The sequence below is a fragment of the Suricata suricatta genome, chromosome 1 (assembly GCF_006229205.1).
Source record: "Suricata suricatta isolate VVHF042 chromosome 1, meerkat_22Aug2017_6uvM2_HiC, whole genome shotgun sequence".
NCBI classification, from domain to species: Eukaryota; Metazoa; Chordata; class Mammalia; order Carnivora; family Herpestidae; genus Suricata; species Suricata suricatta.
In genome coordinates this window covers 59,498,645-59,522,924 of record NC_043700.1, presented here as the reverse complement: position 1 = coordinate 59,522,924, position 24,280 = coordinate 59,498,645, and the positions used below count along the sequence as shown (strand labels likewise).

Genomic DNA, 24,280 nt, shown 5'->3' with positions numbered 1-24,280 from the left:
ACCGTACACAAAAATAAACTCAAAATGGTTGACCATATTCTTTAGATTGATCTCCTTCTACTGACACTCTGCCCTACCCAGTGCTTTCCTCCCCCCTTCCAGAGTGCTGTGCGGCTGCTTTTTCTGGTTGTAGCCACCCGTCTCTCCACATTTTGAGCTGCCTGTGTCAGCCACCTGCACCTTTCCTGTCTATGAAGAAAGAATCTTCTATTAGTGGGTTTTATTCTTTGGGTAGGTGCTGTATCCTGTGGGACTCAGGGCATAAAAGCCTGTGAACACACTGAGTTTGAAGGAAGTGAAGCTTTTTTCCTTTTGATGCTTTGCATTTAAAACTTTTTTTTTCAAGTTTATTTATTTGAGAGAAATAGAGTGCACACAAGCAGGAGAGGGGCAGAGAGAGGAGGAAAGAGAGAATCCCAAGCAGCCTCCTCACTGTCAGTGCAGAGCCCAATGTAGGGCTCGAACTCATGAACCATAAGATCATTACTTGAGTGGAAATCAAGAGTCAGATGTTTAACTGACTGAGCCACCCAGGTGCCCCCTTTGATGCTTTGCATTTAAGGTTGTATGAAATTTAGCTTTATTCCTCAAGGATATTCATCCTGCCTGGGCATAAAAAGACCTATGTACTAATACTTATCATATGAAAAAGCATGTGGAAAATGGTTGTTAGATGTATAATCTTAACACTTTAGAGGGGCCCCTGGGTACCTCAGTCGGTTAGGCATTGGACTTTGGCTCAGGTCATGATCTCATGGTTCTTGGGTTCAAGCCCTGCATCAGGCTCTGTGCTGACAGCTCAGAACCTGGAGCCTGCTTCAGATTCTGTGTCTCCCTCACTCTCTGTACCTCCCCCACACATGCTTTGTCTCTCTCTGTCTCTCAAAAATAAATACATGTCCAAAAAAATTTTTTTAATGTAGAGGAGAGGAAGACATTACTATTCATATTTAACAGACACGTGTTGAGTGCCTACTTTGTACCAGACACTGCCACAGAGTCCCAAATATGGAAATATTAACAAAAGAGAACTCTTTACTCCACTAGAGGGACAACCAGTGAGGTAAATAGATGATTACAGAATGCTGTAGAGGGTACTGTAGGAACACTGCGTCATTCCTGCGGTGGGGATGGCAGTTTGGCTTGTTCCCAAAGGTATGTTCGAAGTTTTAAAAAATGTTTATTTATGAATTTTTCAGGTAAGTCGGGATGGGTGAGAATGGGAAAGGCATTCTAGAAAGAAGTACAATACATAAATGTAAAAAAGGCATGAATGAATAATTGAATTAGGTTGGTTCTTTATGGTTAGAGTTTAGAATATGTGTGGCAGAATGCTAGGAGATAAGATGGGAAGATGACATAAAGTACCTTTTCAACCATATTAAAGAAATGTGGCTTCATCCTAGTAAGAAAAAGCCTTTAAAGGATTTTAAGTGGTAGGAGAATGCCATGGTAATACCGACATTATAGAAACGTCACAAAGGTTGTTTTGATTTTCTTCTGCTGAGTAACAAGCCACCCCAAAGTGTAGTGACACAAAACAATAATCATGTTATTCTCACAGTTCTGTGGGCAGAAGTCATTCAGGGCATGCTGGTACCACTTGTAGAAGCCCGCTTGGCTTGAATGTCTGGAGATACAGAATGATACCGGATTAGTTATGTGTCTGGTACTTATCATCATCAAGCATTTTTTACAACGCTTTAAAAATGACTGGTTCTGTGTTCAGTCTAGGAAGAAATTATGTAGTCAATTACTGTCTTCATATTAGCTTATTAGGTTTCTCATAGGTATATGTTGTTAAGTTGTAATGACCTTAATATTTCATTTTTTTAAATTCAAATACAGATTTTAATATATTCCATTGTGAGAAAAGGTTTATTCTGCACACTCTCAGTTTAGAAGTGTATGGTCTAACATTTATTTGTAAACCTAAAGAAAAAGCCCAAAATAGTTGTTTATAAGGGTACATTATTTTCATCCCACAACACTTTGCTTTAATATTTGGGTGTTTTATTCCAAAGGGGCTTGAAAATTATTTTTTAAATTAATTAATTTCTTATAATTTACACCCAAGTTAGCGTATAGTGCCACGATTTCAGGAGTAGATTCCTTAACACCCCTTACCCACTTAGCCCATCCTCCTCCCCCTGCAACCCCTCCAGCAACCCTTTGTTTGTTCTCTATATGTAAGAGTCTCATGTTTTGTCCCCCTCCCTGTTTTTATATTGTTTTTGCTTCCCTTTCCTTATGTTCATCTGTTTTGTATTTTAAAGTTCTTTTATGAGTGAAGTCATATATTTGTCTTTCTCTGACTAATTTCACTTAGCATAATACCCTCCATTTCCATCCACATAGTTGCAAATTGCAAGATTTCATTCTTTTTGATTGCTAAGTAATACTCCGGTGTGTGTGTGTGTGTGTGTGTGTGTGTGTGTGTGTGTGTGTGTGTGTACACCACATCTTCTTTATCCATTCATCCATCGATGGACATTTGAGCTCTTTCCATACTTTGGCTATTGTCGATAGCATTGCTATAAACATTGGGGTGCCTGTTGCCCCTTTGAAACAGCACACCTGTATCCCTTGGATAAATTGTATGTAGTGCAATTGCTGGGTCGAAGGGTAGTTCTATTTTTAATTTTTTGAGGAATCTCCATACTGTTTTCCAGAGTGGCTGCACCAGTTTGCATTCCCAGCAGCAGTGCAAAAGGGATCCTCTTTTTCCACATCCTCGCCAACATCTGTTGTTGCCTGAGTTGTTAATGTCAGCCATTCTGACAGGTGTGGGGTGGTATCTCACTGTCGTTTTGACTTGTATTTCCCTAACAATGAGAGATGTTGAGCATTTTTTCATGTGTCAGTTGGCCATCTGGATGTCTTCTTTGGTGAAGGATCTATTCATGTCTTTTGTCCATTTTTTCACTGGATTATTTGTCTTCTGGGTGTTGAGTTTGATAAGTTTTTTATGATTTTGGATACTAATTCTTTATCTGGTATGTTGTTTGCAAATACCTTCTCCCATTCTGTCAGTTGCCTTTTAGTTTTGCTGATTGTTTGCTTAACTGTGCTGAAGCTTTTTATTTTGATGAGATCCCAAGAGTTCATTTTTGCTTTTGTTTCCCTTGTCTCTGGAGACGTGTTGAGTAAGAAGTTGCTGCAGCTGAGGTGAAAGAGGTTTTTGCCTGCTTTGACTTGAGGATTTTGATGGCTTCCTGTCTTACATTTAGGTCTTTAATCCATTTTGAGTTTATTTTTGTGTATGGTGTAAGAAAGTGCTCGAGGTTCATTTTTCTGCATGTCACTGTCCAGTTTTCCCAGCACCACTTACTGAAGAGACCATCTGTATTCCATTGGATATTCTTTCCTGCTTTGTCAAAGATTAGTTGGCCGTACATGTGTGGGTCCATTTCTGGGTTTCCTCTGCTGTTCCATTGATCTGAGTGTCTACTTTTGCACCAGTACCATACTGTCTTGATGATTACAGCTTTGTAACACAGCTTGTAGTCCAGGATTGTGATGCCTCCTGCTTTGGTTTTCTTTTTCAAGATTGCTTTGGCCAGTTGGGGTCTTTTCTGGTTCCACACAAATGTTAGGATTGTTTGTTCTAGCTCTGTGTAGAATCCTGGCTTTATTTTGATAGGAATTTTAGGAGACTTGAGATTTAAGTCTAAGCAAATAGAGCCAAATTCAATTTAGAAAAGTTATCAACAGTGATTTAGATCATGTATTATCAGATTATCGTAGCTATCACTTAAGTACAAGAAGATTAGATAATGTACTTGGTGAAATGCTTAGTAAATACAAAATTAAAAATACTAAATACATAAAAGTGCTAAAAATTACTAACAAAATTAATAGTAGAACTACCACATGCTCCAGCAATGCCACTTCAGGTACATATCCAAAGCAAATGAAAACAGAATCTTGAAGAGACATCAGCACTAGCATGTGCATTGATTTATTTCAGCATTATTTATAATAGCCACGATTTGGAAACAGCCTACTCTCCATCAGTGGATGAATGCATAAGGAAGGATGACACACACAAACATACACACACAAACACACACACAGGAATATTATTCAGCCATGAGAAAAGAAATACTGCCATTTGTGATAGCGTGTGGACCTTGAGGGCATTATGCTAAGTGAAATAATACAGAGAAAGACAAATACTGTTACAGTGTCCTTTATATGTGGAATCTAAATCAACTGAACTCACAGAAACATAGATGTGGAAAAAGAGGGTCTCTTTGGAGTGCTGGTGGAGTGGTGGTCACATGGGGTTGTAGATGAGAGAAATGGGGGAGATGTCGGTCAAAGGTGTACAGACTTCACGTTATAAGATGAGTAAGTTCTGGAGAGTGTATAGTATGGTGATTATAGTTAACAAAACTGTATTATATACTTGAAAGTTGCTAAGATTTTGAATGTTCTCACCACAAAAAAAGAAGTAATTGTGTGACGTGATGGAGGTGTTAGCTAAAGCTTTGATGGTAATCATTTTTACAATGTATAAGTCTATCAAATGAACACCTTAAACTTATCCAATGTTATATGTCAATTTTATTTCAATAAAGCAGGGGGAAAAAGTACTTCTATCAAATGAAAAAAAAGAAATAGACTGGATAACTTTTTAAGTACACACAGGTCAGGATTTTGAAAACATTTGAGCCATGTATATTTTTTTTAATGTTTATTTATTTTGTTTGAGAGAGAGAAAACGTGCATGCGTGTGAGCGAGCATGAAGTGGGGAGGGGCAGGGAGAGAGGGAGAGTTGAGAGAGAGAGTCCCAAGTAGGCTTCGTGCTGTTTGCAAAGAGCCCGACATGGGGCTCCAACCCATGAACCTCCCATGAACCATGAGATCCTGACCTGAGCTGAAATCAAGGGTTGGATGCTTAACTGACTGAGTCACCCAGGTGCCCCTGAACCATGTATTAAACTTGAATGCCTCAGCAAGAATTGTATATAAAATGTAATCTCAGCATACTTTATTCAGATGCCGCGGTACATAACTCATTACTTATTTTTCTTTTCTCCACATTTTCTACAAGGTATTTGAAGCAGTAATAGCTTGGGTAAACCATGACAAGGATATAAGGCAGGAATTTATGGCACGGCTGATGGAACATGTGCGGTTACCTTTGCTCCCTCGGGAATATTTAGTTCAGGTAAAAGCATACGCAGAACACCGGAGTACACTAAGCACTCTGTCCCTGAGCTGACAGCATGTAGGTCCCTGTTACACAGTGATAACACCTGCGGAATGCACACCGCAGGGTGCAGAACAGAGGCCGCTGCTACTCCTTTACTTAGATTGCTCCCCTTTCTTGGAAATTTGCTTCTCTTCACTTTTAATGTAGGCAAGCAGATACTATAGCTTATGGAGGCAGTATTTATGGTCATTTACACATAAATAAACGTGCCTGTGGCTCTGGGTGCCTGCTCTGCATCTTCTTTGCTTCCCCTTTGGTAGCTTTTTCTGAGTGCCCTGCAGAAATGGAGTTTTGACCTTTGACCCAAATACTATTGAATTTGACTTCATTGTTTTACAGTGGCATGCATTTGGTTTCTGTCTTTATTTTTAAGGTGAGGAAAACCAGGTGTTTTGAAATAAGTAGAAATAAATGGATCTTTAGTAGTGTATGAGCAACTTTATTTTTGTATTATTAGTATCCTACTAGGAACATTTCCCGTAGTTTTTTATAGGAACATTTTTATAATTGAAGCCATCCAAAGAAACATTATTAAGAGATTCAATCTTAGTATTTTAGGATCTCTTGAAACCTCATTCTTTCTTGTGATCTGTATATAATCATTTACCAATGATTACTCCACTGTTAAGAAAATGAACAGAAAAACCTGTCCTGCATTTGAGGTCAGGAATAGCAGGTGCAAGGTTCATTTGTGATGTAGGCACATTATTATAAAGTATTTTGAATCCCTCTTCTGGATATTTTATGTCCCTTTTCGTGTTTAGAAAATTGCCTTTAGCTTATTAGTATTGTCTGCTCCACCTGAAGAACTCATTATCTAAATCTTTTTCTTACTCTTTGGCTTGATGTTTAGAGATAAGAAATAGGCGAATATAGTATTATCTAAAGATTATTCTATAGCTGATGTTGAGATATATAATTTTGATTGTAGTTCTTTATTCCATATGTATGTTTTCCTCTGCACACCAGATACTTGAGCATGTTTTGGCTTCATTTATTTTTCTCTTAGTGATATTTATAAACTTTCCTTTGTAAGGGAAAGACTGAGCCAGAGAAGATAGTTTTTGCTTTTTCCCCTCTTCTTTACTTCTGTTTCTTTGTCCGTTTAATCATGAAAGAGTGGTTCCCCTCATGGGTATGTCTTCTCTCTTCTTACAGAGGGTTGAAGAGGAGGCATTGGTCAAGAATAGCAGTGCTTGCAAAGATTACCTCATTGAAGCTATGAAGTATCATTTGCTGCCAACAGAGCAGCGTATATTAATGAAGAGTGTCCGGACCCGGCTGAGGACACCCATGAACCTTCCCAAAGTAGGATCTATTGTTCACACTTGTATTACTTCGTCTGAAAGGCCCATAGTGAGGCTGTTGATACATTTACTCGTCTGAATTTTTATGTGCCTGAGAATTCATTGTAGTGTATATAACACAACTACCCTGTTGAGTTTGTCTGTGGAGGGTGGGGATTGTTTGGTTCATTTAATCTTTACGAACCGCATGATGTCACTGTTCTGGAAGAGAAGGCAACTGATCTTTTTCCCTTCTGAGTCTCATTAGCTTTAGTTAGAGTAGAAAGGAAAATCAGAGTAGGTAAAAAGATTTCTCTGTAAGCTGTGTGTGTAACTGAAAACCAAGTAGTTTCACAGAATTATGTACTGGAGTTAAAGCTGATGAATAGCTTGTTCAGTTCATTTCCTTCCTATTGCCTGTCGTGTACAGGCATCCTATGTAGCCGTCAGTGTAGGTTTCCCAGATGTCTTCCCAGGTCTCCAGTAGTCATAGTTTCCTGTGTCAACGTTCATATTCTACATTTATCTTTTTAGTTGAAGCCATATGTGTTTCACTGATTTAATTTTCCTTACAGAAAAAAACCCTTCATTTCTGTCTCTGCAATTTCTTGTACTCATTTTTCATCTTTCAGTGCCAGAAGACCAGCACTTTATGTGTCATTTTGTGTATGGTCTAATCAGAATGATCCATAGTGGAATGCTTTTATTTATGTGTTTATTTTTAGCTCTTGTATGCATTTGGGGCAATGATGGATTAAGAAGTAAGAATCTGTTATCCATTGTTTTCTTTTTATATCATCTTTAGTTACCACTCTATCCTTTCTATTAAATTATGTCTTTTAAATTCTTTCACTTAATGTTTTTTATTTAGTGTTTTTTTTCAGGTTTTATTTTTGAAATGTACATTTTTAATTTCTTCACATCTTTATTATTGATATTGTTTTTCTGTTCTGCCCAGTGTTAACATCAGTTCTCAATTTAGAAACAACTGTATTTTGCCATTATGCTATTTACTCCTTTTTCTAGATTGTTAGTAAACATTTTAATCTAGAATAGACCTCAGCACTCTCCTTGGTGATACCTCGCTAAAAATACCCACTCACTGACATAGTCCATTTGTAGAAAATTTCAGTCCATATGATTATGTTTATTATCTAAGCCAAAAATAAGTAATTTGGCCCGTAATGTCCAGTGAGAGTCAGGATCAAATAGACTCAAATTTGGCATGATTTTTTTTTTTAACATCCCTCTGCGTGTTATTCATCATTTTGTCATCTTCTAGAGATTTGGATGCTTTTCTCAAAATATTCTAAATTTTTACTCAGAACTATTATCACTTAGAAGGTATTTACAAGGCATTCCCTTCCTACCCTGTTTTGAGAATTGGTATTTGCCGTTTTTAAATTTTCTGATCTCTCCTCAGTTCTCCAAGATTTTTCAAAAATAATTGTAAGTGACTCAGTAAGTACATTAGCTAGTTCCCTTAACACCTTAGTATGCATGCCATCTGGGTCTGCTGATTTTATAAATGTTTACGTTTTCCAAATACCCTTTTACCTGCTTTTATAAATAGCCATCTTTATAAGTCTTCATCACTTCATATTTGTCCATATTATTTGGTGTCAGTTTTTGTTCTTAAAAAAATTTATAAAAAGTGTTCATAGTCTTAGCCCATTTAAAATACTATTTTTATGCTAGATTTTTTCAGATTCCTTCTGGTTTGTTTTATCTTTAGTACTTTGTTAAACATTTCATATTAGTATATCCCCTCTTCTGGCATCTTTAGCTTTGCTCTCTTTGTTCTACAAAGACCTTTAGAGTGAAAACTAACTCTCTTCTACTTTCTGGGATAAACATGTCACTTTTGGAAACTTTCTAAAGGGTTCTTGGTAAAATTCTATCAGGTATTTAATTTTCTCTTCTGTAGAGTTGTGATTATCTGCAGTTTACCTTGTTTCTGGGCTTTTCTGGTTATGGCTTTGGAATGGCCCTTCCAATCTATTATACTTTTGGATTTCTCTCTTTCTCTCTCTTTTGTGGTGGGTATACTGTCCATGAAGGCTCTCTTTCATTCTGCTTTCTCAGGTGGCCAGGGAGGAGGGGCAGCAGGCATGGCAGATGGTAGTGAACCTCGGTGTTGCTTTGACCTTGCATTTGCATGATCCCTTCTCAAAATTTACTTATCTACACATGTTTTTGAAAAAATGCTTATGTTGGATGCTCTTTCAGCATTTTCAAGTGGTTATATTCAAGATTAATTCTGAGTAGGTAAGAATGCAGCAAAGATTAATTTCTCATGCCGACATATTTCATAGTAATGATAAGTAAAGTCAGACAACATGTGGTAGTGGTTCTAAGGAGACTTCTGTAATGTTTCAGTAATATTTCTTCCACGACAGTGACTTAGTACTTTTTATATTGGGCTCTGATTCTGTGGACTCATAATATATTTGCATGAGTGATTCTTTTTATATCTCAGACATTAGTTTTGCATCTTTATCTTTAGTAAACAGTATCAGGATTGTGTAAGATACTCTTGGCTTTGGGCATCACAGTGGCAAACTGTGTATGTTTGCTACTATACTTTGTTGCTTCTTTTTCACTATGGAATTTCTTTTTTGTTTGTTTGTTTGCTTTTTAACAAATGCTGTCATTATTTCTGTGTATCTGTTTTTCTGTATTTTATCCAGGATATGTGTTGAGATTTCCAACTGGAAAATTATGAAACTGAAGTTTTTAGGAGGCAGTTTCTAACATACTGAATAGGTGAAAAAAAATAGTTTAATTGATCAACATTTTAGGATGGTCATTTGAAATTTTTTAAACTCCCTATTCCTTGCCTTCCTTAAATATGTCACATTTAATTTTTTGATACCAGAAATGTTCCCACTTTTCTATTTCTTTACATTAGCATAATTAGTTTAATGTTTCTTAAATGAAATCAAATGTCTTTCACAAATAACTGTGGTGTCAGAGTCATGAGTACCTCTTTGGATGGATAGCAGCACAGTGGTTATTAGTGAAGTCTCTTGATCTCACACAAATATCCTTACTCTCTTGTGTTCCCATTATAAGTTCTTTGTCCCTGTTCTCTCTGATTCCTGGAGTCCCAAATCTTCACCCCATTTTACTTTTTTTGGGTGAGTGCAAGACAGGTAACATATCATTCTCTGTACTCAGTAGGGACACTTGCCTTTCCATTCTTATGTTGATATGCAAAGTGAACCACTGCATGGAAGACGTGAGATTCAAAGTTTAAGAATCATGAAATCTAATAAACCAATATTGTTTCTCAAGGGTTTTTTTCAAAAATATTCCCTTTGGAGATTTTTTTAATCAATCTTTATCAGAGATGTGAACTAAGCCTCTATTAACTATTGCCTAACTGCCTGTCAGTGTTTACAACTTTAAATTCTGATCGATCTTATGTAAACACCTGGATATGGTGTTGATCTTTCTGTCTATTCTACCTCCGTGAGTTTACAACCTTGCCTTCTTCCCTGTTTCTTCCTCTTCATTGATAGGTGGGGAGAGTATTGTGGGTTTTCTTTGTTAATTCTTCCTTTTATTTATTTGATTCAACATTAAAAGAATGACACATCTGAAGAAAATCATGTAGTTGGTCTATGCTCACTCTTCTTTTTAAGACCTTTAAAGTTCTTTCTACTCTCCAGTTAATAAATTACTAAAATAGGCTTCTTTTTGGAAACTTGAGATTTACTCTAATTAAGGAATCCTGTTTTCTGTGTACCTGTCTTTCTGTAGTTCTAAATACAGGTAGGTCATTGCTCAGTCAAGGTTGCAAACCTCCCTTCTTTGTATGTATGAATCATTCCATCTACTGTTTGTTTTGAGTTTTTATTTCCTTTGAACATCTATTTTCTCCTCTCATCACTTCAGCTTTCCCCCAAGGTCCTTGCCATTCTTTATAGTTTTCCATATGTGACATCATTAACTTTTATGTTCTTCTGATTTGACAGCTGTGTTTTCATTGTTACCAAAGAGTGCCCCATTGTACTCAGTAAAAGTCAAACACAGTGACTGCTGAACTCCATCTGTCTCTCAAGGTTCTACTCCCTCCAGGAAGCTTTCATTAAATTATGGCAACATTCCATTTTCTGATCAGCATTAGTGACTAATGTCTAAACTAATCACATACCTTTTTGGTCATAAATAAATGTATATTGTTCTTGAATTAATTCATGGGTCTTGTCTCCTTAGTGAGATCTATAAGCTCTTGAGAGGTAGAGACTATGTCTTATATTTCTTATATGTATAACACTTAGCTTAGTTCTGGACAAATACAGATGACAGTCACTGAGTAAATAGTTGTTGGATTGAGTTGAATGGAAGAAAATTATAGACCTTATTTATTCTCAGCACTAGGTTATTGTACATTCATTCATTATGATTTCTAGTATCTCCATTATTTGTGTGGCATCAGGGAAGGTCTCTATTTGAGATCTAGGAATGTGTGCTCTCTTGTGAACTCCAATTCAATTATTCCCCCTTTTTCAATAGTTTTTTTTCCCCCTTCTTCCATGTTTCTTTTAATACCTTATTGTCCTTTTCATCTCACCCACCCACTAACATAAATTTCACTTCTACCTGTTCTCCTGGTTTGTGGAGATCTAATCCCTGGGTCATGACAAAGCCAGGGTTTCGTTTATAGCAAGCCCTATGACATACTGCAGCCTTGCCAGTGCTGACTGCCTGCTGTTTTTTGGCTTTAATACTGCTTTTGCTTGAAGGATCAGAAACTTATTTTAGTTTCTGAAATCCTTATTTTTGACTAAATGTGCTAGATAATAGAATTGTAGTTCTAACATGTGCCCCCTTTGTTGATGTTTATTAAGTGTTGAGTAGGTGGTTGTTTTCCCCCAGCTCACCCACCATCTTCATCCTAACACTCTCCACGTCAGTGTCTTTGTAAGACATTTCAGAGCCCCCAGTATGCAGTAGTTGTTTATTCAAGTGCTTACTTTTCTGCCCTTCCAGTTGATGGTGGTAGTTGGGGGCCAAGCACCCAAGGCCATCCGAAGTGTGGAATGCTATGACTTTAAAGAGGAGCGATGGCACCAAGTAGCAGAATTGCCTTCCAGGAGATGTAGGGCAGGTAAGCATGATGCATAACGGTGATTTCTCTACAGCTGTGTCATTGGGATCTTCTCTCTGAGGTCCTGTTTTATTAATTAGAATAATCTTTATTAGAAAAGGTTTGATTAAAATTGATGTACCTTCTTTTTTTTCATGTTTGTATTTGAGAGATAGAGAGAGAGTGAGTAGGAGAGGAGCAGAGAGAGATGGAGAGAAAGAATCCCAAACAAGCTCCATGCTGTCAGCACAGAGCGTGATGCAGGGCTTGAACCCATGAACTAAGATCATGACCTGACCTGAGATCAAGAGTAGAGGCTTAGCCAACCGAGCCACCCACGCGCCCCAAAATAGATGTGTCATTAATGTCCCAGGACATTATTGGGGACGGCTTCTCAGTCTTCATCTTTACATACCTTTCTGATTCTCTGATACAAGGTGGCACAGCTTAGCAATTTGGTGGATATTTTCCTAGTTACCTTTGCTGAAGTGTTGAGAAGTAATTTTTTTAGAGTGGGACCCTTAGTTCTAAGAGATTCCTGCTTAGCTATAATCCATGGCTAGTTGCCTTCTTCCAGGCATGCCTTTTATAAACATTTATTGAAATGGACCTTATTTAGCCAAAACTGCAATCAAAATAGGCAGTTATAAACTCTAAGGATTCTTCCTGGGACTCAAATTTGGGCCAATAATTCATAGCCTCCATAGCAAAATGGAAGGTAGTACTTTAGCAGGATGTCCTGGTGATTGTTTCCTGTCAGCATCATAGAGTTAACCTCATTCTTTAAGAGCTATTTAGTCTTTGGGAGGTGGGACTGTAGGGAGGGGGTCTGGATGTAGTATAACTTTTGAAAATTTTTATTTGAACATTAAAAATTGTTTTTAATCTTACAATATAAACAATGCCAGAATGAAGTCCTTATATATGTTATTATGTTCATGTGCCAGAATATTTTAGTGGGGTAAAACTCTAGAACTGTGGTGACTGGCCCAAAGGGTATCCTAAGAGGGAACACTCATTATTACCACTAATAGTAAAATATGAAGGTGTCAGTTGCCGTATGTTCCTGACAACATCTTGTGATTAAATATTGAGAGTTTTGCTAGTCTGGTAGGTGAAAAATGTTACCTTACTTTGTACTTCTTTTATTAAGAGGAAAGTTAAAAATTTTTCTGAATTGTCATTTTATGATTTTTGCCATTTCTTATTTTATTGATTCGACAGATATAGAGTAAGGAAAGTATCATTTCTGTCTGTCATATGTGGTATGAATATTATGTTAATCTTTTTTTATTTTACTTGTGTTATTTCTGCCATGTAAAATTTTTGCCACTTTTAAATTTGTTTATATTGAGTGAAAGAGAGAGTGTGTGCGTGTGAACAAGTGAGGGGGTGAGGGGTATGGGAGAGAGAGAGAAAGAGAGCGAGATCCCAAACAGGCTTCATGCTGTCAGCACAGAGCCTGATGTGGGGCTCGATCCCGCGAACTGTGAAATCATGACCTGAGCTGAAATTGAGTCAGATGCGCAATTGATTGAGCCACCCAGGCTTCCCCAATTTTTGCCATTTTATGAAGTCCTACACATCAGAGTTTTGCCTTTGGACTTAAGGATTTGTTTCTTACGTAGAAAAGTCTTAATCTAAAACTGTGTGTGTGTGTGTGTGTGTGTGTGTGTGTGTGTGTGTGTGTGTACGTACATACATATGTTTTATTTTTTTAAGTTAAATTATTTCTTTATTTTTAAACTTTTTATGTTGAAATAATTTTACTCTTACAGAAGAGCTGCAAAGATACTACAAAGAGTTCTGATATATTTGTTCCTTAGTATTACTGTCTTACACAACTGTGATAGAATTATCAAAACTAAGAAATTAGTGTTGGTGCATTACTGTTAACTAAACTACAGACTTCATATTTTATGTGTTTTTTCATTAATGTCCTTATTCTGTTTTAGGACCACATGTTGTATTTAACTGTCATAGTTTTTTAGTCTCCTCTGACCTCTGTGATAGTCTTCTGTAATAGTTCCATAGTCTTTCCTTATCTTTCATGCCCTTGATTCTTTGGAAGAGCACTCGGTCAGGTATTCTGAAGAATGTCTCTCCGTTTTGGGTGTGATGTTTTCTCATGATTAGATGGAGGCTATTACAGGTATTTCTGGTGATAGTAACCTCAATCACTTGGTTAAGGCAGTACCTCATAGGTTTCTTCCCTAAAACAAAGTTATATTTTTAAAATATAAATTTTTCTAGTACTTTCAGAGTTTTATTTTTTATATTCATACCAAAAACATCTAGGCTTTATTTTGATATAGGAAGTAAGATGTAAAGTTTGATTTTTTTTTAATTTTTAAAAATGTTTTATATATTTTTGAGAGAGAGGGAGAGAGATAGCGTGAGCAGGGGAAGGTCAAAGAGAGAGGGAGACACAAAATCCAAAGACAGGCTCCAGGCTCTGAGCTAGCTGTCAACACAGAGCCTGACATGGGGCTCGAACCCACAAACTGTGAGATCATGACCTGAGGCCGAAGCCGAAGCTCAACTGCCTGAGCCACCCAGGTGCCTCGAGTTTGATTTTTTAAAGGTAGCCAGTTGTCCAAAGACTTTTCATGGCTAATCTAGCTGTTTCTACTCATTTGAAGTGATGCCCTTATCATATACTAAATTTGTACATTTACTTGGTTTTATTCTAAATATCCTGTCCCATTGATTTGTCTTGCCAGTTTATGCATCAAAACAGAGCAGTTGTTATTATAATTGCTGTGCTTTATAATGTAATATGTGACAGAACTGGTGATGGGACTCCTGTCTTCTTTCTTTAGTAGAGTCTTATTTTTTTTTACTTATTTAAAAAAATTTTTTTAATGTTTTTATTTATTTTTGAGAGAGAGAGAGAGAGAGAGAGAGAGAAACAGCATGAGTGGGGGAGGGAAAGAGAGAGAGGAAGACACAGAATCCAAAGCAGGCTCCAGGCTCTGAGCTGTCAGCAGCCTGAAGCAGGACTCAAACGAAGTGTGAGATCATGACCTGAGCCGAAGTTAGACACTTAACCAACTGAGCCACCCAAGCGCCCCTCTTCAGTACATTTTTTAACATTTTCTTCATATGCTTCTATATGTTTCTTGGCAAGTTTATTCTTAGACATTTTATCTTTATTGTTTCTGCTGGAGTCTTTCATGATACTTAGAACTGGTTTCTTACTTCATATCTGATTCCTGATTCAGTTTCCTTTTCACTGCACCATAAGCCATTAGCCAGGGTCCATTCCAAAGTGTACGGTACATGAGGAACTTGTGCCTTCATTGTGCCCCTGTGAAGGCACAGGATGCTTCTCTGCTCACTTTTGGTTAGAGTTGATGCCCTTTAACTAACTGTGGAATTGTGGCCAAATTACTCACACTTCTGGGTGCTTTGCTTCCCTGTAACTATGAAGAATTTTGAGTTTACTTATTTAAGGTTATTTATTTATTTTGAGAGAGAGAGCGCAAGCAAGTGCACAGTTGGGGAGAAACAGGTAAGACAGGTGAAAAGGTGGTTGAAACCCGGAGGCTAGCAATTTGGGTTCTCCATCTGGGAGTTCCCTGACCTCTCATCAGCCTAGGGACAGCAAACTTCTTAAAGGATCAGAGAGCGAGTATTTTAGGCTTTGTGAGTTATATGGTTTTGTTACTTGAGTTGTGACAGATAGACACTACATAAATGAGTGGGTGGAACAGTGTTGTGGTAAGACTTTATGAATGCAGAAATTTGAATTTCATATAATTTTTTATGTGTCATAAAATTTTCTTTTGGTGATTTTTCAACCATTAAAAAAATGTAAAGGGTACCTGGGTGGCTCAGTCAGTTAAGTGTCCGACTCTTGGTTTCATCTCAGGTCATGATCTTACGGTTGGTTCACGCCCCTCATCAGGTTCCGTGCTGACAGTGCAGAGCCTGCTTGGGATTCTCTCCTCTTTCTGTGCCCCTTTCATGTGCATGCTCCCTCTCTTTCAAAATAAATACATAAAAAAATGTAAAAGCCCATCCCAGCTCATAGGTTCTACAAAAAATAATCAACCTGCAGGCTGTAATTTACTGTCCCCTGATTTATCACACTAACTGTGATAAACCAGAAGTATATTATGCAAATTAAGATACACATATAAAGTAGAAGATCCAAAATTGAAAGCCATGGGAGCCGTATACAAGTAGTTGACAAACTACATGGCTCAGTATTTAAGTCTCTAAATAAATATTTCAAAAAGCCAAGAGTCCAAATTATACCTCAGCCCATACCATTGGATTTTTTAATAATCTTAGAAAGGAGGACAATTTATTGTTTAGCTACTCTTGCTAATGAATAGAATTCTATTCAGTCAGCATTCTCCTAAGAGTAACTTGTATTCTGACAACAGCTGTAGACTTACTGGAATGCAGTCTTTAGACAGGATGGTAGTCTGGTTGCACATTCATCATTAACTGCTGGATTTCTCTTGCAGGGATGGTCTACATGGCTGGGCTTGTTTTTGCTGTCGGTGGCTTCAATGGCTCCTTAAGAGTCCGCACCGTAGATTCCTACGACCCCGTGAAAGATCAGTGGACCAGTGTCGCTAACATGCGAGACCGCAGAAGCACTCTGGGGGCCGCTGTATTAAATGGATTGTTATATGCCGTGGGGGGCTTTGACGGCAGTACAGGTAACTTCCTTCCCATCTTTTCTACACTGCATTGGAATTCACGTAACAGTCACGTTTGGGGAATGGATTGTGGCAAAATTAGACATTGAGTGTTTTAACAGGTATTCTAAAGATAAATTTAAAAACTCCCATCGAGAATTCTTTTAGGGGCACCTGGATGGCTCAGGTGGTTAAGTGTCCAACTCTTAATTTTGGCTCTGGTCCTGATCCCACGGTTCATGAGATCAAGCCCCGTGTGCAGCTCTTGCTCTGCTGGCACAGAGTCTGCTTGGAATTCTCTCTCTGCCCCTTGCCCTGCTTGCACTTGTTCTCTCTCTCTCTCTCTCTCTCTCTCTCTCTTTCTCTCTCTCTCTCTCAAAATAAATAAACACTAAAAAAAAAGAGAATTCTTTTAAATAGTGTAAGAGTACTAAGTCTATACATTTTCTTTCTTATGGATCAGTCAGTCCTCTTACTACGTTTAGAAAGCTAATAAGTGTGAGTAGTTTGGTGAGGGGCCTGGGGAAGAGAGGCTGTGCCTATTTATCAGGTAATTGACACATTTACCTTCCACCATTTTCCTCTTAATTTTAGCCGAATTTAACATACCTGAAGTATTTTTCCCTAATAATATATATAAAAGAAAAATTACCTTCCTTTTTTTTAAGAGGAGGAAATGAAGAGCATTGTGCTTTATTATAGGTTTATCATCTGTGGAAGCTTATAATATAAAGTCTAATGAGTGGTTTCACGTGGCTCCCATGAACACAAGGAGGAGCAGCGTGGGCGTTGGTGTTGTCGGAGGTGGGTGCTGACTGTTCTTTCAGGTGAACGCTTCCAGGCACGCGTGGCTTGGATTGCTAGCAGTGATTCTTCTTGTAACCTAAACACCGATTTTCTAAATGGGCAAGCAAATGATCTTTTAAAAAAGGAAAGTAGTAACCATTGTTAAATTTTATTTATTTTTTTAACAAATTCGTTTGTCTAATAAAGTAACCTATGTAAGGCCCTAGTTCCCCCCTCCCCTCCTTCTCTCCCTCTGTCCTCTTCTTTGTCCCTCTCTCTCCCGCTCTCTCTCTCCCTCTCTCTCTTTCTCTCTCTCTCTCTCTCTCTCTCTCTCTGTATGTTTGTAACTTACATAAAACTGTTAACTGATCTTAATACAATTGCTTGGGGGACAAATAAAATGACATATGTGCAAAATTTTAATTCTAGAGAAAGGCTGTTTCTCATTTAAGAGGATGGATTGCCATAGTTATTTATTTATATTTTACTTTGTCTACCAACAGAACTTAAGGAAGACTATAAGTATTGTTTTTTTGGTGTTGGTGTGATTTTTATTTTATTTGCTTGGGCAGATCTGTGGGTTCTCACTCCCTCCCATTGTGGGTATAATTCTTTGCACTAAGTTTGTTTTTATTTTTAAACAGCTTTATTGTGATATAACTCATATACCAAACACTTCACCCATCTAAAGTATACAGTTCAGTGTGCATCCATCACTACGGTTCACTTTAGAACATCTTTATTAACCTGGGAAGCAGCCTCACTCCCCTGAGCTGTCACTCCATCCCCCAGAGATCTCGGCAGCCACTACTCTACTTTCTGTCTCTAGATAAAGTTCCCATTTTTGGACATGTCATATTAATGAAGTCATATAGTATGTGGTCTTTGGTGACTGCTTTCTTTGATTCAGCATAATGTTTTCAAGGTTCATCTACGCTGTAACATTTACTAGTACCTCATTTCTTTTTATTGCCAAATAATATTCTATTGCATATTGGTACTGATTCTTGATTTAATTGTTTTCTCAAGTTACTAAGACGACTATATTTAATTCTGTTTTCCAGGATGTTGTTCACTTACCAAATGATGTTCTCCAAAGACGTAATGAGTGTACTTTCTGTTTAATAGTCAGATTTATTGATGAAAATGTTAAATTCGTGTCATCATATATGATCTGCATAATGTGGTTTGGTCACCCCACTATCACCATTAGGCAAGATCTCATAATTTACAAAAATGAGTAACAAAGGGGAAACTGCTACTGTGGAGGAAAATACTTTATGACTTGAAAAAATAGCTTTTTATGAATTTGGCTTTCTTTGTGGTTCCGTGTTTAGGTTTGCTCTACGCTGTAGGAGGGTATGATGGAGCGTCACGCCAGTGTCTTAGCACCGTAGAATGCTATAATGCTACCACGAATGAGTGGACCTATATAGCAGAAATGAGCACCAGACGGAGTGGAGCTGGTACGTAAGAAACTCCTGTAGCGATTGAAGCACAGAAATGATGGAAAAGAGTTTTAAGTGAAGTGATTCATCAGCATCTCTTTATGCCATCAGAAAATATATATACTGATGTTAATGCCACTGTCAAATGTCTTTTGAATTATGCAGGTAGTGGTGGTAGCCATACTTAAATATCACTTTGTAAAGTTCTTCAGTGCTATATTAAAGGCTTCTTTTCTGTTTCATTTAATTATTTATATTATTTGGCATTTCTTTTAGTTTTTGAGTGCTTCTTAAACTTAATAATGAAGTCTCTTCATAAACATTTCTTATAGATTTTGTGCTTTAATGCCAGTTTGCTTATACCATGAAAGTTCTTTTAGAAAGGATTATGTTAAAGGACTTGCCTCTCTGTGGTTTTTTTTTTTTTAATTTTTATTCTATTTGCCATCCCTCTTTTAGAATAATAGTTCTTATTGGGATTCTCATTTGTCAATTCTATTCATATTCATTTCTTAGATTGTATGCTTTAATATTGACTTACTTTTACAAGTCATTTGTATAAACCCTAGTATGTTCTAAATTTTTTGTCCCTTTTGCTTTGCTCTAGTTTGGTTCTTTGTGTTTTATAGGTGTTGGCGTGTTAAACAATTTACTGTATGCTGTAGGGGGTCATGATGGTCCTTTAGTACGAAAAAGTGTTGAAGTGTATGATCCCGCCAACAATACATGGAGGCAGGTTGCAGATATGAACATGTGCAGAAGAAATGCAGGTATCTGTCTGGCTTACAACTGCGAAATGTATATTGATTTGTATTTAGAGTTTTACTAGTATTGCTGTAAATTTATTATGCCAGAGTAGAGATCAGATTTCACTGGTCATTATTTCTAAGTAGTACAGAATTAGAGGTGATCTTTTTTTATATATGCTTTTCTAGATGTTTTGAAACTTTCCAGAAAAAAAGAATTATTCTAGTAATAAATAAGTATTACTGTTTTCTCCTTCTACAGGAGATGAAATAGCTAACCATTCAGTATAATTTCCGAATTCAAAATCATTTTTATCTTCTACCAATATGTTTTTTCTTCAGGATTCCCTAAGAAGCTGACTTTGGGAGAGTTAACTGAACTTTTTGACCTTTAGTTTTTCTTTAATAAAATAAGAATGAAAATTATCTCTGACTCATAAAGTCAGGTTATGGTGAAGTTTGACTGAAACAATGCCTGTATGAGCAGCTACTGCCTAAATGGCATGAGTAAGAGCTCGGAAGTGGTGTTCACCTCTGAAACACAGAAGGAATTGTTTTCATGTTCACCATCTCTTGCCTTTTTACAAGGAAATAAGTGTCTTTGAACACCTCATCTCATTTAGAGATATTTCTATTTCCCCAAAGTTTTAAAATTAATTGTTTTTCTCTCTCCATAATTTTTTAAAGGCGTTTGTGCGGTTAACGGTCTGTTATATGTAGTTGGAGGGGATGATGGTTCCTGTAACTTGGCGTCAGTAGAATATTATAACCCGACGACCGATAAATGGACAGTTGTGTCGTCGTGTATGAGCACGGGGAGAAGTTACGCAGGTAATGATCGCCCAGTCATCTTGAGTTTTATATTAAGAATGCTTTAAGAAGAATTTTCTAAAGTATAGTTCTTATTCTCAAAATAATTAGTATTGGATGTATAGATTTTAAAATATAAAGCACTGGTATTCTTTTGTCATTCTATAGTCATTTGAATTCAAAATCCCAAACTTTTACAGTGTAGAACTGTAAAATAAACTTTAATGTGGCTAAAATCTATATACAGTAGAGAGGAGTTCACTTTGTGGCAAGGCTTTAATTACTCAGCTATCCAGGAAATATGGCCACTAGTATCCAAGAAATAGGACCACAGGAGCATTTCCCCTGGCAGGGTGCTGTGTGATAGTACCGTAGTGAGACTGTGGAATAATTTTTCTTACTTAAAATCACCATTTTTGGTCCATTCTCTTAGTAAGAGAAATGATGGTAATCTTTAATAAATATAATGATGAGTCTTTAAAATTGTATGTTGCATATTATTCTGATGATAGATATGTATGTATAGTGCTTTAAATTCTAATATTCATTCTGATATTAACCCAATAGTGGAGAGAAAAGAAGTTTGTACTAATTAACCATCACTGTTGTTTATGTGTCATCCAAACACCCAATAGAAGAACTATGTATAGTAGGATTCCGGAATAACACGGCTCAAAATTAGGTGAATTTTTTTAATAGCTTTATTGAGATATAAAGAACATAGAATAAATAGCATATATTTAAAATGTAGAATTTTATTGCTTTTGACATGTGTATATACCCCTGAGCCCCTCATCACAATCAAGATAATGAAAATATCCATCACCCCCAAAAGTTTCTTGTGTCCCTTTAAGTGTCAGGTGGATTTTGATATTTCCTGAATAAAATTATTTTCACTTAATTATAGCCACAAAGAACAAAAGGTTAGTTCTGGATTGAAAATCAGATGGAACAGAGATTGAACTGTCATTTAGATTAAAATGATAGTAGTATTAAATAAAGTTTAAGCAAGAGACCTTGAACCACCATGATTTGTCCAGTCCCTGTTGGTTTTATAAGAAAGAATTCGCTGCTTTCTCAGAGGTCTGGAATGTGGCCTGTGACTTCTGTTTTATTTCTCCGTGTCTTTGCTCAGGGGTCACAGTTATTGATAAACCACTATGAGCCTGAAGGACATTGCTGGCATATTTATATAAGAGAGACAGGCTTCACCAAGTATTTCTGAAGTGACTCAGAGCTTAGCACTTCTCCACTTGTGGCTGCACTTTACGTCTCAGCAGAAGCTACGATCGGCTGCCCTGAGAGGCCTCAGACACTGAAGATTATTTTTGGTAGAAGCACCGCATAGGCTTTTTCTGCAATGAGCAGCGGCTGACTGAATGTTAATAAGAAACCTGACTGCAGTACTTACTCTGTAGTCTTTAGACAACAGTTGCTTTCTTAAAGACTATTTCTTACCAACCTTGAATGACTATGGATTATTTTGTGAAGGAAGATAAAATAATGTGTGTTCTTGTAGAATTAAATTTTATCTTTATTCTTTCTCCTGAAAATCTGTATACACAGGAACTGAAAATCTTTGAACAGGTATTAAAATCTATGTAAGTACACAAACTAGGTGAGGGATAAAACGGTTTGCTTTTATAAAATATCTTTGATTACATGAGTATAATAAATTGTGTGCATATAATGTGTGTCTATATGCTTTCCTTTAAATATGTTTGAAAAGATGTTTGAAACTTGATTATACTATTTATAATTGGCACAGTACTTTGAATTATGCCAGTACTACATTGTAAAACAGAGTTGTATTTTTTGATATTTAACAATGCTTAACACTTTAAAATGCCACTTCTGAGGAATGGACATGGTGTAACACACTTGACTATGTGTGATGCCAAACTTTTTTAAATAAAATAGAAATGATGCTTATTTATTATTTTCTTTAGTTTAATCTTGGTCATGTTTTGGTGTGTATTTTTAATTTTTTTTTTCTTAAAGTAACTCTCTGGCATGAATATTACTGCAGGTTTTTGATGAATATAATGAATGTATGGAATTCAACTGAATTTGCATGGTCTTAAGAATTTTTTCTGTGTGTATAAATTTAGCTGCTATTAACAGAAGAGAGAACTTTCTGTGAGTAGCCATGTGCGTTGATCAAATACAATTTTTCTCAGATCTTCAATTAATCTCACTTTAAAATGACCAAAACATGTCTTTCTTGGATATCTTTGAATAAAAGTTTGTATATTATTTGTTTCACATTGTCCTTGATTTGTATCTATTTAGTTTCATACTAAGAAAGTTGCCCGCTTCATTTTTCTGTTCTTTTTTAAAGTTTGCATTTTCTGTAACTTCACAAATCAGTATTTTTAAGTTGATACCAAAGTAACCTATAAGGCAAGTCTGCTATCAGTAACTGAAGTCATTGAAAATTGTTATCCAAGAAAAAGTTACCTCAGCCATCAGGGAAAAGTCTCCCAAGTATTGGTGAAATTTAAAGTTTTATATTCCTCTGTCCCCTAATCTAGAACAATAAGACAAAGAGCAATGATGAAAAAGAAAAAATATCTGCTCTAAAGCAATGGAGAAGTAAATTGTGATTTTGATACTAAATGACAGGAACTGAAGGAATGGGAGTCGGGGAGTGAGATGGATGGCTGAGGCTGTGGCCCCCTGATGGGGTGCAGCAGGGAGGGGAGGGGAGGGGCAGGGAGGGGAGGGGAGGGGCCGGAGAAGGTGTAATGGGATATGGTGGCTGTGCCTCGGAAGAGGAATTTAAAAGGTTAGCATGAACAGAAGCTTAGCCAGAACAATTGATAATCAAGAGGGAAGAATTATACCTATGATAAAATTTCCATTTAGTTTAATAGAGAGTACTGGAATTTAAACATAGAACCATATTTAATACTTACTTGAGTTCCAATTATAAATGGAAATAAAAAGAACCTAACCAGAAAAAGAAAAAGCCTCTGCTTACCTTAGGAAAAAGTGAATGTCTGCATTAGCGTGGCTCCAAGCACATTCATGGTCAACAAACATGTTGAGAATCTAGGGAACCTAGAACTATTAGCTGTTTCTGACAGGGCATCAAGGAAGATGTGTCATTATCTTTCCTGAGCTCTTCGAAACACTAATGTCCTATGAAACTTTCTGTGAATTATCAAATAAAGACTTACTAAAACATAAATGTTTAAGCTTTTCTTAAAATGCAATCTATTAAGGTAACAGACACTTAAATACTTAGCATGTCAAACACCACTTTGTCTTTACTTCCTTTGAAGCATTAATAGCTATACTATAAAGTAGTTTTGCCAAGTTTTGTTAGTAGGTGGATGCATGACTCTGTTTTCAGAGGCATTGGACATACCCTGTACCCCCATACCTCTTTGTCTTTCCAGTTTGGAACGCCCCCTTCTTTTTAAAAGGGTACATAAGAGCCTTTCTGGTGTGTCCTATTTTTGTACAAAAAAGGTCAGAATTTAAGACAGAAAGGCATATTAGAAATCCTGCCAAGGAAACAGCACCAGGTTTGAGCAGAGTTCAAGACTAGATTTGAGTATCTGCACTGGGAAACAACTCTACTGCCTGCTTCGCTTTGATCTATGCCTTCTTGGCCAAATGCACTGGGGCCGAGGGTACGGGTGGATGGTGTGCATACTGCTAGGAGACTTTGACTTCCCTTCCTCTTCCTTATGGACTCTGGCATATGAGTCCTGGTTTTTATTATCATCTCCTAGAGCATAAGGGCCTAGGTATTCATAATCTTAGCTGCTGATGAGTTATAAGCTTATTTACTTTGAGAGAGAGAGATGGAGGGAGAAGGGGAAGGAGCAGAGAGAGTGGGAGAAAGAATTCCAAGCAGGCTCTGCACTGTCAGCACAGAGCCCCATCCCACGAACCATGAGATCATGACCTGAGCTGAAACCAAGAGCCAGATGCTCAACTGCTTGAGCTGTCCAGGCGCCCTGAGTCATGAGACTTCTTATTTTATTAGATACAAGGGTAACATAATATACAGCAACGTATTAAGCCTGACTTTGTTTCAATATGATCTTGAGATTGCCTCCTACTCACTTATATGGCTGCCAGTGCCTCATTTGAAGAGGAGAGTTCATGGGAGAGTGGAATCACACTTTTGAATCAAGACTGGGGTTCCAACCCTGGCTTCGTGACTCTAACGTGTATTGAAAAACGCATGGGCATAAGAATCAGAAGAAGCCTCTAAA

The 24,280-nt window shown here is 37.0% G+C and overlaps 1 protein-coding gene across 2 annotated transcripts in view; it reads left to right on the top strand.

Annotated features, from left to right (window-relative positions):
• KLHL2 (kelch like family member 2) overlaps positions 1-22,313 on the top strand; it is a 97,373-nt gene extending 75,060 nt beyond the window's left edge. The window contains exons 6-14 of one of the 2 annotated variants that reach the window (XM_029939178.1): positions 5,061-5,177; positions 6,381-6,530; positions 11,507-11,624; positions 16,082-16,279; positions 16,961-17,062; positions 18,382-18,510; positions 19,122-19,262; positions 19,926-20,069; positions 21,184-22,313. In XM_029939178.1, coding sequence (XP_029795038.1) covers positions 5,061-5,177; positions 6,381-6,530; positions 11,507-11,624; positions 16,082-16,279; positions 16,961-17,062; positions 18,382-18,510; positions 19,122-19,262; positions 19,926-20,069; positions 21,184-21,212 — 1,128 coding nt within the window. In that variant the 3' untranslated portion in view covers positions 21,213-22,313. The remainder of the gene's footprint in view (positions 1-5,060; positions 5,178-6,380; positions 6,531-11,506; positions 11,625-16,081; positions 16,280-16,960; positions 17,063-18,381; positions 18,511-19,121; positions 19,263-19,925; positions 20,070-21,183) is intronic. The other variant, XM_029939187.1, reaches the window with a different exon arrangement.
• Positions 22,314-24,280: the final 1,967 nt, after the last annotated feature.